Source organism: Globicephala melas, chromosome 14 (assembly GCF_963455315.2).
Source record: "Globicephala melas chromosome 14, mGloMel1.2, whole genome shotgun sequence".
Lineage (NCBI taxonomy): Eukaryota > Metazoa > Chordata > Mammalia > Artiodactyla > Delphinidae > Globicephala > Globicephala melas.
In genome coordinates, this window is record NC_083327.1 from 70,221,349 (window position 1) to 70,239,851 (window position 18,503).

General features: G+C 34.9%; 1 protein-coding gene across 1 annotated transcript in view; it reads left to right on the top strand.

Moving 5' to 3' along the window:
• The window catches only part of ADGB (androglobin), a 138,814-nt gene that overhangs the window by 14,288 nt on the left and 106,023 nt on the right, over nt 1–18,503 (top strand). Inside the window, exons 5-6 of the mRNA XM_030853230.3 lie at nt 6,180–6,319; nt 9,264–9,350. Coding sequence (XP_030709090.1) covers nt 6,180–6,319; nt 9,264–9,350 — 227 coding nt within the window. The remainder of the gene's footprint in view (nt 1–6,179; nt 6,320–9,263; nt 9,351–18,503) is intronic.

An 18,503-nucleotide genomic window follows, 5' to 3' on the forward strand; every position in this document is an offset into this window, starting at 1 on the left:
CTTATTACATATATTCTCCCCCTTTCCTGTTGTCTCTTGAAGCAATCACCTTAGTCATTTCTTCAAAGTAAACCAACCAATGAGAGCCTCTAGGCATAACATTTAAAGTTCAGATTTTTACACCAGCCTATTGTTTCTTCTGTAAAAGTTTTTCCATTTTTTCCAGTTTGGATTGTAAGTAAATAGCCTCAAGTTTCTTTGATGTCAATCAAAAATTTATTGGGTAGCATAAAAAACAGTATTATAAAACAGAGAGGTTTTCTCTCTTCCTTCACCTGGCAGTGATAACACTGCTACTGGGCCACATGTGGTCTCCTCAGGTGCTTTTCAATGTCAGCATTCCTTGGGCTCCTTGAAAGAAGCAGTTAAGTTATTGCTCTCCACTTCAGATACGTATTGCTCTTGGCAGCCTTTCTCTGAGTGCTTTCAGTTATCTCTGAATAAACAGAGAAACTCACACCTTGACACCAATACTTTTCCCCTGTTGCCATCTGTCTATCCATATAAAAAACATATTATCTTTTATTTCTGATTAACCTTTGTTTAACTTATTAAGTGCTTAACCCTTTAAGCACTATATTATCGTAGAATTCAGAGTTCTCAAACTGTGGCGTGCAGAACACGCCAGCATCAACATCACCTATCATGTTTCCCATACCCCCCACCCCACGATCTCTGGGCGGAGCCTGCCATCAGCATTTGAAACAAACTCTCTCCCACCCAGTGACATGCCATGACAAATTATTTTTCCATCCTTCAGTTACATTTTTCCAAAATGGAAATGTTTTTGTTCTCAGTTCATTATTATTAACATTATATATGCTTTTATTTAAAAAATTCAAACATTATTAAAATGTTTAAATTAGCCAATGGAAGTTCCCTATGACTCTACCTACCCAGACAATCATAGTAAATGATTTCTGTATACCCTCCTAAACTTTTTTTTACAAATATATGTAAACCTACTATATATAATCTCTACCGACAGTAAGATCATACAGTACTCATCATTCTGTATTTTTTTTCCTAACCACGGACATTTTTATGCTAATATTTATTGATCTACCTTGCACTCCATTGTTTAAAGATGACAATAACTATAGTTGACCTTTGAATAACATAGGTTTGAACTGCTCAGGTCGACTTATAAGTGTATTTTTTTTCAATAAATACAGCACTATGGTTATGATCTGCCCTTGGTTGAATCCTCAGATAAGGAGGGTCAACTATGGGACCTGAGTATCCCCAGATTTTGGTATATGTGGCTGATTCTGGAACCAGTCCCCCACAGATACCAAGAGATGACTCAATACGTATTTTGCTAATTTCATATTGACAGACATTTAAGTTATGACCAGTGTTTTACCAATACAAACAATGCTCTAAAATAGCGTCTTCGTGTATATATTTTTTCCCATTTGTGTGACTTTTCTCAGCTTTCTACATGTGTAATTTTTCTGTCAACATATATGCAAATTCTTAATTTTGATAAGTATATCCAAGTTACTCGTGTATTTTGTGTGTAATTTATATTTGATACAGTTGGGTCTTGTCCGCAATTTTGTCTACTCTGTTACTTGTTACATTTTATACATTTCCTTTTTCTGTGCTCTTATTCATTTCCTGAACATTCTGTAGGATTCCATTTTGTTTATCTCTGGTGTTTTTTTTTTTTAACTATAGTTATTTACAATATTGTATTAGTTTCAGGTGTATAGCAAAGTGATTCAGTTATATATGTATATATATATTTTTTTCAGATTCTTTTCCATTATAGGTATTGAAGATGTTGAATATAGTTCCCTGTGCTACACAGTAAATCATTGTTTTTTATCTATTTTATATATAGTAGTATCTGTTAATCTCATCCTCCTAATTTATCCCTCCCCGTTCCTCTTTGATAACCATAAATTTGTTTTCTATGTATGTTTCTGTTTTGTAAATAGATTCATTTGTATTATTTTTTTAGATTCCACATATAAGTGATCTCATATAATATTGGTCTTTCTCTGTCTGACTTACTTCATGTAGTATGATAATCTGTAGGTCTATCCATGTTGCTGCAAATGGCATTATTTCATTTTTTTATGGCTGATTAATATTCCATGTATATATGTACCACATTTTCTTTATCCATTCATCTGTTGATGGACATTTAGGTTGCTTCCCTGTCTTGGCTATTGTAAATAATGCTGCTATGAACATTGGAGTGCATATATTATATCTTTTAGAATTAGTATCCCTAGTGTTTTTGAGTATATCTCTTTGTATAAATTTTTTTGTAGTGGTGGCTCTAGGGATTAAAATATACATGCATAGCTTATCACAGTCCATTAATATCAACATTTTACCTCTTAAATTGGACTATAACTGCTACCTTTTAGGCCCCTTTACACCCCTCCCTCTTTAGTATCATTGTCTTAAATGTTTCTTGAACACATATTGAGACCCTCATGAAAAATTTTGCTTTTAAATGTCAAAAATAATTTTAAAAGCTCAAGAGGAAGCTAATACTCTATCATTTAGCAATGTGCTTACTCTTTCCTTTGCTCTTTCTTTATTCCTAATGTTCCATTTTTTTTTCTTTTTTTGCCTTTGAAGAATTTCCTTTTGCCACTCTTTTTGAGCCAGTCTCCTGGTGACAAATTATTTTATCTTTCCTTTACCTAAAAATATTTTTGTTTCACTTTTATTCCTAAAGAATATTTTCACTCAGTACAGAGTTCAGGGTTGACAGTTTATTTCTTTCCGCATCATGTGCTACTTTCTTCTGGCCTCTGTGGTTTCTGGGGAGCAATCTGCTGTTCTCCTATCGGTAATGTGTCTTTTCTCATTGGCTGCTTTCAGGCTTTTTTCTTTGTCTTGTTTTGTAGGATTTTGAATTTAACATGTGTAGATTTCTGGGTGTAGATTTCTTTGGAATTATCCTGTTTTGGGTATTCTGAGCTCCATAAATCTGTAAGATTATGTTTTATGATAAATTTGGGAAGTTTTCAGCCATTATTCCTTCAAACCTACTTCAGCCCTACATTCTTTGTCCCTCTTTTTTTTGGACTCCAATGACTTGAATGTTATATATATTTGCATTGTCTGAGGCTCATATTATTTTTTCAATCTATATCTCCCTTATTGCTCATAATTTCTATTGATATAACTTGCAGTTCACTAATTTCTGTCATTTGCATTCTGCTATTAAGGGGTTTGTTTGTTTATTGTTTAATTTTAAATTCAAAATTACTATTTTTTCCTCTTTCATATTTTCTGTTTCTTTGCTGAGATTTTCTATTTTTCATTTGTTTCAAGAGTGTCCATAATTACTTGTTGGAGCATTTTTATAATAGCATATTTACAGTTCCTACCTAAAAATTACAACCTCTCTGTTATCTTGATTTTGTGGTCTGTAGATTGTATTTTCTCATTGAAATTGAGATGTTCCTGGGTTTTGGTATGATGAGAAATTTTGGACAGTTTCCTGGACATTATTTGTGTTATGTCTTATGACTGTGGTTTCTAATTAAAATTTCTATTTTAGCAAGTAGTCAGCCTGTTTAGTTTTGGAATGCACACCCTGGATCACTTTTGTGGGCTTTGTTTCAAATCTCAATTTAGTTTGTAACACCTGTATAGTGCTATTCTGTTACCCAGAGGATAGGACTCCATCCCACAATCTCCTTATCACCACCTGAGGAGGGGGAAGTGTGCTTCATTACTGCCTGGGTAGGGTGTAGAAATAAGAGTTCCTCCAATAGGTTCTACCAGGCCAGGCACCTCCTCTTTACTGCAGGAGGAGGATGGAAGTCAGTTCTTCCCACTGACTCTTCTGGGGAGAGAAACTGCTTTGTTAACTTCAGAGAAAGTGCAGAAGTCAGAGCTCTACCCTGAGTGGGAAGGTACCACCTATTACTGCAGTAGAAGTAGGGAAGCGAAGTCAGAATTCCATAGCATTCATATAATTATGACCATTCAGGTTTTTGCTGAAATCTCTGTCCACTGATTGCTCTTTTCTTGATCTTTTGTAATTGTGATTTGACCTATTATTTATAAAACAAATTTTTTATTTGCCTTTCAGGGTGGTCATAGGAGGAAGAGGGTATAAATATATGTAGCCATTTAGTTATTGTGACCTGGAATTGAAGTACGGAAAATAATAAAATTTGAACATGACTGTATTCTAAAGTATCTTTTATTAATCTGTGTTTATCTTAACAAAAAGGTATCTTTCTTTACAAGCATTCTATAATTAAACATTGTGATGGTCTTTTAAAATTACGTGGCACTAACACAGTAAACTCAGTAAAAATGTCCAATATACATCATTTACATGCAGTGACAAAAAAATACCAAATCCAATAATAATTCAATGCCCTATGATGAGGTTTCAAAAATTATTTGTGTTTATGTATACATAACATTTCATTTACTCATAAATTTAAAGGAGACAACTAACCAATGTATTAATATCAGTGAAAATTATAACCTTAGTCAAATTATGTTTTAGATATGTAATGTTGAACATTCATCCTTGTGTATTTTTATGTAACAGCTTTATTGAGATACAATCCACGTACCATACAATTCACCCATGTAAAGTATACAGTTCAACAGTGTTTAGCAATCAAAGCATTCTGTATTGAAATATGTAATCACTGATCAGCTGGAAGCAGATGATACTTGTTAAACTGGTATAACAAAGTTCTTATGGCTACTTAAAACTTTTCCTTTGTAGGAATCCAGATAGCCCCTTGAAATTTTTTTTCTGAAAATCAAAGTGTAAGAAGGGAGCTACTATTGCTATTTTTTACTGTGGTAAAATATACATAACATTTAGCATTTTAAGCATTATAAATGTACAATTTAGAGACAGTATGTATTTTTACAATGCTGTGCAATCATCACCACTATTTATTTCCACATTTTCATCATCCCAAATAGAAATTCTGCATCCATTAAACAATATTTTCTCATTCCCCTCTCCTCCAGGCCCTGGTGGCCTCTGTTATACCTTTTGTCTCTATAAATTAGATATTTCCTGGTACTTCATGTAAGAGGAATCATACAATATTTGTCTTTTTGTATCTGGCTTATTTCACTGTGTATTCTTTTGGGTCGTTTCACTTAAAATTAGAAGAGAGAGTAGCTAAACACCTGTGACTTTAAACCTGTCTTGCCCTACATCATCCATAAGGAAATAAAGAAAAAGTCATATAACCACTAAATAAGGCAGTATGAGTTCAGTTACAGGTGTCATAAAAAGAAAGCATTTTTCACCCTATTGTTCCTATCTACCTGGGAAAATTACACTGTTCCTTGAATCTTGAGTTCAAATGTCACCTTCTTGTGAGGACATCCCCCAAGCAAAACTAGTCACACTTTCCTTTCTGGTCCTAGAGCATTTTAAACATATTACATTTTATATTTGCCTATATGCCTTCCCTCACTAGTCTGTAAGCAATTCAATGGTATAGATATAAGCCATGTGTTACAGATCTTTGGGTTCACAATGCTTGCGTCACTGCTGAAATATTTCTTGGGGGAAGAAATGAATTCAAACTAAAATTTCACATGTAAAACCAAAGTTTAAAAAAATATTTGAGTTCACAATCATTAATTTTATCATTTACCTCAAGCTTTTAATAATGAAATAATATATATACAGGTAAGTATATAATGATTTTATTAAATAAATTATTAATTAGCTTTATGTTAAAAAATAGATCTTTAAACAGGAGTAGGAGTAATATGGTAATTGGAAGTATAAGATCACTGAGGATATAAGGATAAAAAATAATTACTAAAGTTACATTTGCAGAATTTGCATTATGACTGTATTAAGTTATTTAATCATGTCCAAACTTTCCATGATTGTGTGGTATTTTGGTTTTGCTATTTGAAACGCTTCAATTTACTGCATTATGTAGGATGGGGCACCCTAGAATGTGCTAAAAGACCTCATAAATAATCATACTATTGATATAGATATAGGCATGCTATAATTACATTAAACAATAAGGTAAAATGCTCAGACAGAGTAGTATTGAATACCAGTATGTCAGTCATTAGATGTAAAATGCTAAAATAAAATTATAAAACAGTAAATAATAATGTCAGCAGTGTACAATAATGTATGAGAAAAAATAGTGTTAATCACTGATAATATATTCCTTTCTTCTCATCTTTAGGGTTGCTGGAGAAAGATAACTATTGATGACTTTCTGCCTTTTGATGAAGAAAACAATCTATTGCTTCCAGCTACAACCTGTGAATTTGAACTTTGGCCAATGCTTTTGTCTAAAGCTATCATTAAGCTGGCAAATGTGGAGTAAGTAGAATAAAAAATTATCACTCACTTGTATAAAAACAAACAGGCAAACAACAGCAACGACAACTATAGTTCTGTATTGCATAGCTTTATTTTTCAAAAACTCAATTTTAAGAAGCCTTTTCTCCAAACAATGTAAACTTTCTAATATAAAAATAAATATGCCAAAGCCACTGATTTGAAATATTGCATTAGCCCACAATAAGACAAAATTCCTCCAGGAAAAATACTAAAAACTTATTCTACATCCAGTGTTTCCTTATAATGAATGGAAAGTCAGTCATGGAAAATTAATCTTCAGCTTAATGAGAGAAAGAAGTTGTTTTGTAGGGGAAACTATTGGTTCGTGTAAATACTGAATAATGTACACTGGAATCCAGTTAAAGTTTTAGGCTCTGTACATGCAGCAATCATTTACTAATCTTGAAGCCCTGAACTCTTCTGAAGGATGTCAGTGTACTCCTCATACTTTTGGTAACATTGTTCCTTTTTATACATTCAGGACGAAAATTACTCATGTTTCCTTCAATATTCTTGTGAAATCTGCTTGTGTCTTATATACCTGCATGACTTGTAAGCTGCAGACATGTATGGGACATGTCTGCTATGTTTATTCTCTTAGCTTCCACTTGTAGAGACCTGTGGTCCTTCCGTTCTGGCCTGAATGATGCAAAAAATCTTTGATGCCTGACTTGCAAATGCATGGCAGCTGTGTGTCTCTGCTCAGTGGGAGAATTCTCACACACAGTGCACCAGCTTGAATTTGACACCCTTCCCCCTCCTGCAGTGTGTCACCGCTGCTCCTTTAAGAGGCCACTCCAGCCATTTGCTCAAAGCTCAGCCCCCTCCCCTTCTATTATTACACATAGCACTGTCAGTCAGTAGCCTGGTCTGATTTTTTGTGGATTTTCATTTAGCTCAGCTTCCTTTTTCTCTCCCAAAGCCACACAACGAAAACAACCCCTCCTACTGCCATCCTTTTCATCTCTCTTTTCTCTTACCAACCCTCAATTTTCTATTGGAAATTTGTTTTACCCAGCTTGCAACACTTAATTGCAATCATTTTTAAAAGCTCAGCTCAGATCATTTTAGGTAGCTGAATACTACCAAGTGTTCAAAATAGTGACAACTATGTTTGTTTATTTTTGAAAGAAAATAATGTTCCTAATTCTCAGACCTAACTTGAAGTTCTGAGAATTAGAGCCGCAAGGCCAGTGAAGCAGTAAATGTGTGACCTGGATAATTGGAGGAGCATTTTATCTTTCTTAAAGCTACAGTTCAGTAGAATTTTGTAGCAACTTGAGTAATAGAATTATTGTTATTTTTGAAAAATAAACAAATCCAACTTGAAAATAAAGGACCAGACTTAATGTAAGACATTTCTTAGGCTTACCAGTGGAAATCACTACGTGGTCCAATTTATATTCGTCCAAAAGTTTTTCTCAGATTTTATAGTAGATAGTAAATATTTTATGGGAGTTTTAGCTTTCTACATTAAAAAATTAATATTTAGTAGTTATTTAAATACCACTAGGAAATATGCAAAGGAAAAAGAGTTACTTTTATGGGGTTTGCACCGTCACATCCTGAATATTAATATGATTATTCAAAGAGGAGTTTAGACTGTGAATTATCCCACAGTCTAAGATATTAGTTATCTTAGACTTAGACTATAACTTAGTTATATCTTAGACTTAGACTATAACTTAGTTATAACTAAGATATTAGTTATCTTTGAGATATATAGACATATCACAATTTATAATCTGTAAACTAGAAGCCAGTGTAAATTTTTAAATGATGGAGCATGTGACTAAGATAGTAAGATTTCTTTCTGAAGAAAAAGACATGTATGCCGGTCAATACCATCAGTCATCACCGTTGGCATAAGGTGGACTGAAGCTCTGATTCCTGAGCAAAACATAGATATGGCATTTGTGTGTGTTAATGAAAATAGACTAATCACTTCAGAAAAAAAATTTTTAACAAAAGGATTAAAATGAGAAGAGCAATATTTGATCAATCACGGCCTCATTTGACTTCATGCTATGGTGGCAGATCCACTCTTTTGTACAGGATAGAATGGATGTTTCTGGTTCTCTGAAATTATCTAAGGATTTTATTAAAGATGTCTGATGCCCATCTTGTCCTGCCATGTGTGAGACTGACTTAATACACAGCCTCATAGGAATCTTAGAATAATTACCGAAACTAGAAAGATGAAGGACACTGCCCTATTTTTAAAAGACCATGATAATATATTGAATATATAGAATAGATTATATATCATCTATATATATTTCCCGATATATAATATGTATGGATATGTTTATGACGTTATGCTTTATATATATGACATTTTAAAATAAAGCTTGTGGGCTTCCCTGGAGGCGCAAAGGTTAAGGATCCGCCTGCCAATGCAGGGAACATGGGTTCGAGCCCTGGTCCGGGAAGATCCCACATGCCGCAGAGCAATTAAGCCCGTGCCACAGCTACTGAGCCTGCACTCCAGAACCAGCGAGCCACAACTACTGAAGCCCGCGCACCTAGAGCCCGAGCTCCGCAACAAAAGAAGCCACCGCATTGAGAAGCCCGAGCACCGCAACGAAGAGTAGCCCCCACTCGCCTCAACTAGAGAAAGCCCGCACGCAGCAACGAAGACCCAACGCAGACATAAATAAAATAAAAGAAATACATTTATAAAATAAAGTTTGTAAGCATGTTTTGTAATAGATATGAAATTTTATCTTTGGATCTATTTAAGTGCCTTATCAAAACAAGTCATCTGACTGTTGGAAAAGTATATTCTTGTGCTCTAATGTATAACCAGTAGGACCCCTACATTTATTATTATATCACTGCTTATTAGAGATTCCTGTTTTTTATAGACCTCTCTCTGTTTTCAAATGTTATTGACCATACTATTGTGTATTTGCTTTTTTAGCATCCATGTAGCGGAGAGGAGAGAACTGGGAGAGTTCACAGTGATTCACGCACTCACAGGATGGTTACCAGAAGTCATTTCTCTCCAGTACGTTTGACCATTAAGTACTCATATATTTTTTTCTCTCTTCCCCAGTAAGGTTTCTTTAACTAAAATATTCTTAGTCTTTAAGAAAATTTTAAAAATTGTCACATTTTACAAAATGTTTGGAGAATAACATGTTATAGTATTATAAAAAATTCCTTGAGAATACCAGGATAAATTCTGTTTCCTTATATATAGTAAATTTAATCCTTAAATATCTGAATTACAAATATTAAAACAATGTTAATTATTTATTATGATAAAATATTTACAGGTGTCCCTTTCTACTTATACACTTATTCAATACAGAAAAGTACAAGCGACTTTTAATTAGCTACCCATACTAGGGAATGAATAATATTAAAATGCCTATTAGGCCTTAAGCACTTTAATGTATTATTCTAATTAACACCCACAGTCCTGAAAAGATTATCTTATTTAATTATCCATATGACCCTATCAGCTAGGTGTTATATGTCATTAGAAATGAGAAAACTGAAGCTCAGAGTGGTTGAATTCCCTAAAGCTGTGTACATTGTACCTGGAGGTAATATTTGAATGTAAATCTTTCTGGGTCCAAAGCCCACAGTCTTTCTCTCATATGATTCTAGATATATAGATATTGTTTGTCTATGTTCAAAGAGAGAGGATTTAATTTAATACTTACTTAAAATTTCACAAATATTTTTTGTTTCATGAATAAATGTTATAGCCACATAATTTGATCATATTACCATTGATACTGGAAATTAATCAGGTTAAGTACATAAAAAATAATTAGATCAATAGATCTGAACATGCCATCAATCCAGATGCTGAGTTTTATAAGATCAAATCCACAGTACAGTTATCAATTTGGATCATCTCTGATCTTTGGTGTTAGAAAGCTACCATTCCCAGTGTCCAGGTTAAAGGAGACTGAAGACAAGTCCTAGTGACTTGGATTCTACCACCTAAAGCGTCCTTTCAGCAGGATAAACTAGCCATTGTTTAGTTCAAAGAAAATATATTTGCAGGGAAAAAAATGGGAGGGTAGACAAACTCCTCTAAGGACCACTTTCCTGAAAGAGAGCTGATTTTGCTTTTTACCTTTGGGAAAGGTCCAGATAGCACCCTTTTAGATCGTCTCATGGAAAATCCTTTTCTGATATCTAAGAGAAGAGGATATTTATTGACATGATATGGTCAATGTTAGTGGAGAGAAATAAAGAGAGAATGGGGTTTATAAGTATGGACTTTTCTAAATTTTTATCTTCAGTGTTGATGGAATGCTTAAAATTTTGCCTTAATTTTCCCTGCAATAAATAAACCAGAGACATGAAAACATCAGAAGTCTATCAGAGGGTGGTAAAGAAACAGGAGATCAAAATGATTTGTGACTAGAAAAGTAGTAAATTAAAAATTGGGAATTGTCTCTTGCTAGAATCATACAGTGAAATCATACATGAAAACTGAAAACACTATTCATATACTTTCATGATTATAAGACCAGTTTATTTCTTTTGTTTTAAAGACTTTTTTTTTTTTTTATATAGACCATTTTTAAAGTCTTTAGTGAATTTGTTACAATATTGCTTCTGTTTTGGTTTTCTGGCCATGAGGCATGTGGGATCTTAGCTCCCCAATCCCGCACCCCCTGCATTGGAAGGTGAAGTCTTAACCACTGGACCACCAGAGAAGTCCCAAGACCAGTTTAATAATTAAATTAAATGAAAATTTTGAAGGATTTTAGATGCTCAATTTGCATCAATTTATGGTTGCTTATAAAATGTCTATGAAAATGATATAAGGGGAAAAAGCTTGAGCTTTGGTGTCAGAACTATATAGCTAAACTTACATTCTTATAATTCCAATTTCAAGCTGTGTGAATTTTGCAAGTAATATAACATTTTGGGGCCCTAGTTTTTTCATATGTAAAATGCAGGTAAAAACGACCTGTCTTATAGGGTTGTTCTCAGGATTGAGTAGGTCAGAGTGTCAGAAAAAGTAACTGATGTATGGTAGAGACATAATTAGTGCAAGTTTCTTTCCCTCTAATGAGTATCACTGTATTATTTAATATTATATAGATATATGTATGGTAGTTAATAATCAACCTTTGGAAACAGAGAAAAGTCTAAAAAAATGAGACTGACTCAGATGTTCAAGTTTATCATTTTACTTCTAAATGTACCCAGAAAGTAAAAGATATATACTCTCTTTGATTTATGTCATGATTTGTAGGATTTTTTGTTATGAACATTCTGCTACACTATGCATGTAATTTAAAATTACAATTACACTATAAAATCACAGTGTTAACTCGTGTATATAAGTGTATAATTTTAAATGAAAAGAATGTCATGGAACAGTATAATAGTGATTGTCAAGAAATGTTTAATTTGAAATCACCATCTGCCAAGGATGCAGGTGGAGGTCACGTATGGCATCATGGAGAAAGTTCTGACTTGATCTGAGCCTTTACCATTGACTGGGTTTGATTTGAGGGGACGGAAGGAAAGGGACAGGGAAAGCAGGAGAACAACATGATCAAAGCCATGGCATGTTCAGAAGTGGGATGTCTCTCTTCCTACAAAGGATTCGATTGTGCAGAGACAGCCCCTGAGGGGCTTCGCCTGTCATGGTCATGGTTTTACAGAGGTCCAGGAGAATTAGAGTACTCAAGTTTCATACTTGTGTTCACTACTGACTTTTTCCATATGAAAATCAATTAGGGTGAAAAGTGTTTTGTGGCATCTTCAACAGACAGCCTTTCCCTTCCCTCTCCCATAGAAGTACCAAAGGGAGACATTGCTCTATTTGCAACTGTTGACCTGCCTCTTATGTTTTCCTACAGTTAGCACTGTTTTATCATTTGGAAAAAAAAAAACACCTTCTAACTCTCCGTATTATACTAGAAATACAGAGTGGCTATTAGAAGTCTGACAATTTCAAATGAAGAGATGATGCTTTTCTCCACAAATTTCTCTGATCTTGGTGTAATTCATTTGTGAATAGAGCGCTCCACCACCCCATATTTAAGCCTAACTGTCCAACATGTTGTATAGTCTCATCCTTTGGTGTATGAATATTTCTTTTTCACAGCATAACATTTTTTACATTGTAGGTGGGAAAAAACACAGGGGTTTTGGATTCAGAAAGATCTATTTTAATCCTGATTCTGTCATTTGGTAGTCTATCATTTGTGACTGCATAAAATTTATAACCTCTTAAACTTCAATTAGGATTGTACTACCTATGTTGCAGAGCTGTTATGGGGTTAAATGCAAAAATGAAAACTGTCTTGGCAACCACTAGCTGGCCACCCACATCTTCATTCTGTTTCTCAAATGTGCTAAACTCATTTCCCTTAGGGTCTTTACATGAACTGTTCTTTGTTTATGCCTGGAATGATCGTCCATCAGATATTTACTTGGTTGGATATGTCATAACATTTAGATATCACCAAGCTTAACTATCAGCTCCTCAGATAGGCCTTCTCAACTATCCCATCTAAATTATTTCTTTCCCGAATGACTCCATATCCCATTGTTTATTATTTTGTTTTCATCTTGAAAGTTATAGCTGCCTGTTATCTTCTCTCTCTCTCTCTCTCTCAGTTGTATCCATCCACTGGGATGGTAAGATGCATGAGAATAGGGACCCTTTTTGTCTTTCTCAATGTTGAGACTTCTGTGCTTAGAGAAATGACACTGAATGGCCATTACACAGTATGTTCTCAATAAATGTTCGTTGATAGAGTAATTTCAAAAATATTTTAAAAGGCTAAACTAGAAGTTTGTAAAAGATTCTTTGGGAATCCAGGACAGGAATGTATAGCTTAATTTCCCTAGAAGTAATGCTTAAACTGACCTCAAAGGATTAGTTGAAATTAGTGCAGCTTATTGAGGTAGGAAAGCCAACTCAGAGAAGAAGGAATAGCCTGAAACTACAAGGGAGCAGGGTGTAGTCCCAGAAAGGCACATTGTCCTGCAGGACTAGATTATGTGCTGGGTTCTGGAGGATGGATGGGTATGGGGTGGAGAGGTATGCTGGAACCAAATAGAGAAAGTTAAGAAATCTTCACAACAGAATGTCACTGAGGGATTTTAGACAGGAGGATGATCTTATCAGACTTGTGATTTTGGAGGATGGCTCAGGACTGGAGCAGGGGAACTGGTTTGTGCAGTATTGCAGAAGTCTTTGCCAAGGGCTTCTACAGAGAAAGTGGTGATAGGAATGGAGAAAGGAGATTAATCCTTTGTCAGTTGCTTTGTTTGCAAATATTTTCTCCCATTCTGAGGGTTATCTTTTTGTCTTGTTTATGGTTTCCTTTGCTGTGCAAATCTTTTAAGTTTCATTAGGTCCCATTTGCTTATTTTTGTTTTTATTTCCATTACTCTAGGAGGTGGGTCAAAAAGGATCTTGCTGTGAATTATGTCATAGAGTGTTCTGCCTACGTTTTCCTCTAAGAGTTTTACAGTGTCTGGCCTTATATTTAGGTCTTTAATCCATTTTGAGTTTATTTTTGTATATGGTGTTAGGAAGGGTTATAATTTCATTCTTTTACATGTAGCTGTCCAGTTTCCCCAGCACCACTTATTGAAGAGGCTGTCCTTTCTCCACTGTACATTTCTGCCTCCTTTGTCAAAGATATGGTGACCATATGTGCGTGGGTTTATCTCTGGGCTTTCTATCCTTTTCCATTGATCTGTATTTCTGTTGTTGTGCCAGTACAACACTGTCTTGATTACTGTAGCTTTGTAGTATAGTCTGATGTCACGGAGCCTGATTCCTCCAGCTGCATTTTTCTTTCTCAAGATTGCTTTGGCTATTCGGGGTCTTTTCTCCAAAATATACAAGCAGTTCATGCGGCTTAATATCAAAAAAACAAACAAATCCAAAAATGTGTGGAAGACCTAAATGGACGTTTCTCCAAAGTAGACATACAGATTGCCAACAAACACATGAAAAGATGCTCAACATCACTAAACATTAGAGAAATGCAAATCAAAACCACAATGAGGTATCACCTCACACCAGGCAGAATGGCCATCATCAAAAAATCTACAAACAGTTAATGCTGGAGAGGGTGTGGAGAAAAGGGAACCCTCTTGCACTGTTGGTGGGAATGTAAATTGATACAGCCACTATGGAAAACAGTATGGAGGTTCCTTAAAAAACTAAAAATAGAACTATCATATGACCCAGCAATCCCACTACTGGGCATATACCCTGAGAAAACCATAATCCAAAAAGATACGTGTACCACAATATTCATTGCAGCACTATTTACAATAGTCAGGATTGGAAGCAACCTAAATGTCCATCAACAGATGAATGGATAAAGATGTAGCACATATATACAATGGAATATTACTCAGCCATAAAAAGGAATGAAATTGAGTTATCTGTAATAAAGTGGATGGACCTGCAGTCTGTCATACAGAGTGAAGTAAGTCAGAAAGAGAATAACAAATACTGTATGCCAACACATATATATGGAATCTAAAAAAAAAAAAACGGTACTGATGAACCTAGTGGCAGGGCAGGACTAATGATACAGATCTAGAGAACGGACTTGAGGATGTGGGGGGGAAGGGGAAGCTAGGGAGAAGTGAGAGTAGCATCGACATATATACACTACCAAATGTAAAATAGATAGCCAGTGGGAAGCTGCCCCATAGCACAGGGAGATAAGCCCTGTGCTTTGTGACCACCTAGAGGGGTGGGTTAGGGAAGGTGGGAGGGAGGCTTAAGAGGGAGGGGATATGGGGATATATGCATATGTATAGCTGATTCACTTTGTTATACAGCAGAAACTAACACAACATTGTAAAGCAATTATACTCCAATAAAGATATTTTAAAAAAATAAAAGAATGGAGAAAGTGTTGTCAATTGCAGTAGGAGGAGGTAGGATCTAAGGGACGTACTTTTAATTTGATGAGAGTTTCATGGAGAGAGACTTGGTCATTCTCAGTTTTCTAACTTGATTGAAAACTAGAAGATGGTGGCAGGATATTTTAATTGATTGATTTGTTTGTTTTTGATTTCTTTTCTATAAATTTATTTTATTTTTGGCTGCATTGGGTCTTCGTTGCGCTGCGCAGGCCTCTCATTGCAGTGGCTTCTCTTGTTGTGGAGCACAGGCTCTAGGCACGTGGGCTTCAGTAGTTGTGGCAGGGGGGCTCAGTAGTTGTGGCTTGCAGGCTCTAGAGCGCAGGCTCAGGAGTTGTGGTGCATGGGCTTAGTTGCTCCATGGCATGTGGGTCTTCCTGCACTAGGGCTTGAACCCGTGTCCCCTGCATTGGCAGGCGGATTCTTAACCACTGCACCACCAGAGAAGTCCGAGTTGTTTGTTTTTGGATAGATGTCTATTAGTTGGTTGTACACAACCTCTTCTCTTCTGGAGAGAGGTTTGAGCTGGAGCTAATGATTTGAGGGTTACATAAAAGTACAGGTGAACCTAAAATATGGTTGTGCTTATTAACTCACTGAGGAAAGGCTATAGGCTATCAAGAGCATATTGAGGAGAACTCTGGGGAAGCAGCCCTAATTGGTCAGCAGTGAGCAGAGGAAAGGGAGTGTTCAAAGGAGTCTGCAAGTGATTTCTATAATAATAGAAACTAGAAAAGAATGATGTTGTAGAAGCCTCAGGAAAGAGTTTAGAGAACGTAAAAATATTGTTAAATTCCACAGAGAAGTAACATAGAGATCATTTATTTAAATGATAATATATAGGAAAGTGCCTGGCACTTAACAGATGCTCAAATACATATTCTTTCCGTGTCATGTGTGTGACATGCCTCTCTCCCCTCCCAGACTGAGTGAGCCTTGAGACTAGGGCCATATGTTTGGTCTCTTTGTTTATTTTGGTTTCTTTGTTTCTTTGCTTGTTTATTTATTTTTATTGAGATGTAATTGACATATAACAATATATTAGTTTCAGGTGTACAACATAATAATTCAATATTTGTATATATTGAGAAATGGTCAACACAAATCTAGTTAACACCCAGCACCACACATGGCTATCATTTTCTTTCTTGTGATGAGAACTTTTAAGACCTACTCTCTTAGCAACTTTCAAATATACAGTACAGTATTGTTAACTACAGTCACCATGCTGTGCATTACCACCCCATGACTCATTTATTGGATAACTGGAAAATTTGTACCTTTTGAACACCTTCCCCATTTTGCCCAAATCCTACCCCTTGCCTCTGGCAACCACTAATCTGTTCTCTATATCAGTGAGTTCATTTTTGTTTGTTTTGCTGTTTGTTTTTAGATTCTGTATATAAGTGAGATCATACAATATTTGTCTTTCTCTCTCTGACTTATTTCACTTAGTATAATGTCCTCAAAGTCCATCCACATTGTTGCAAATGGCAAGATTTCCTTCATTTTTTATGTCTGAACAATATTTCATTGTGTATATGAATACCACACTTTCTTTATTCATTCATCCATCCGTAGATACATATGTTGATTCTATGTCTTAGCTATTGTAAATAATACTGCAGTGAACATGGGAGTGCATCTGTTTTTTTGAGTTAGTGTTTTCATTTCCTATGGATAAATACCCAGAAGTGGAATTGTGGGATTATACAATAGTTTTATTTTTAATTTTTTGAAGAAACTTCATACTGGCTGCACCAATTTACATTCCCACCAACAGTGAATGAAAGTGCCCTTTTCTCCACATCCTTGCCAACACTTGTCATTTCTTGTCTTTCTGATGATAGCCATTACAACAGGTGTGAGGTGATAACTCATTGTGGTTTTGATTTACATTTACCTGATGATTAGTGATGTTTAGCACGTTTCATTGTACCTGTTGGCCATCTGTATATGTTCTTTGGAAATATGTCTATTCAGATCCTCTGCCCATTTATTAATTGGATAGTCATTTTATTGGGTTAAATTAGTTCTTTTTATATTTTGATATTAACCCTTTATTAGATATATAATTTGCAAATATTTTCTTCCATTCAGTAGGATGTCTCTTCATTTTGTTGTAGGTTTGTTTTGTTTTTTTGCAGAAGCTTTTTAGTTTGATATAGTCCACCTGTTTATTTTTACTTTTGTTGTCTTTGCTTTTGGTGTCAAGTCCAAAAAATTATCACCAAGACTGATGTCAAGGAGCTTAACATCTATGCTTTCTTCTAGGAGTTTTATGGTTTCAGGTCTCACTTGTAAGCCTTTAATCCATTTGGAGTTAATTTTTGTGTATAGTATAACATAACGGTCAAGTTTTATTCTTTTGCATGTGACTGTCCAGTTTTCTCAGCACCATTTATTGAAGAGAATGTACTTTTCCCCATTATATTCTTGGCTCCTTTGTCATAAATTAATTGACCATATATGCATGCGTTTATTTCTGGCTTCTCTATTCTATTCCATTGATCTATGTGTCTGCTTTTATGCCAATATCATCCTCTTTTGACTACTATGGCTTTGTATTACAGTTTGAAATCAGGAAGTGTGATGCCTCCAGCTTTGTTCTTCTTTCTCAAGATTACTTTGGCTAATCAGGATATTTTGTGGTTCCATACAAATTTTAGGATTGTTTATTCTACTTCTGTGAAAAATGTCATTGGAATTTTGATAGGGATTGCATTGAATATGTAGATTGCTTTTGGTAGTATGGACATCTTAACAATATTAATTCTTCCAATCCATAAGCCATGTATATCTTTCATTTATTTATGTCTTCTTTAATTTCTCTCATTAATATCATAGTTTTCAGTGTACAGGTCTTTCACCTCCTTGGTTAAGTTTATTCCTAGGTCTTTTTGCTGCACTTGTATATGAGATTGTTTTCCTAATTTCTCTTTTAGATCATTATTAGTGTATAGAATGCAAAAGATTTTTGTATATTGATTTTGTATCCTACAACTGTACTGAATTTGTTTATTCTAACAGCTTTTGGGTGGAGTTTCTTAAGGTTTTCTATATATATAATATTATGTCATCTGTAAATATGACTCTTTTACTTCTTCCTTTCTGATTTAAAAGCCTTTTATTACCTTTTCTTGCCTTATTGCTCTGGCTAGACTTCCAATACTGTGCTGAATAAAAGTGGTGAGAGTGGCTATCCTTATCTTGTTCCTGATCTTAGAGAAAAGCTTTCAGCTTTTCACCATTAAGTATGATGTTAGCTGTGGGCATG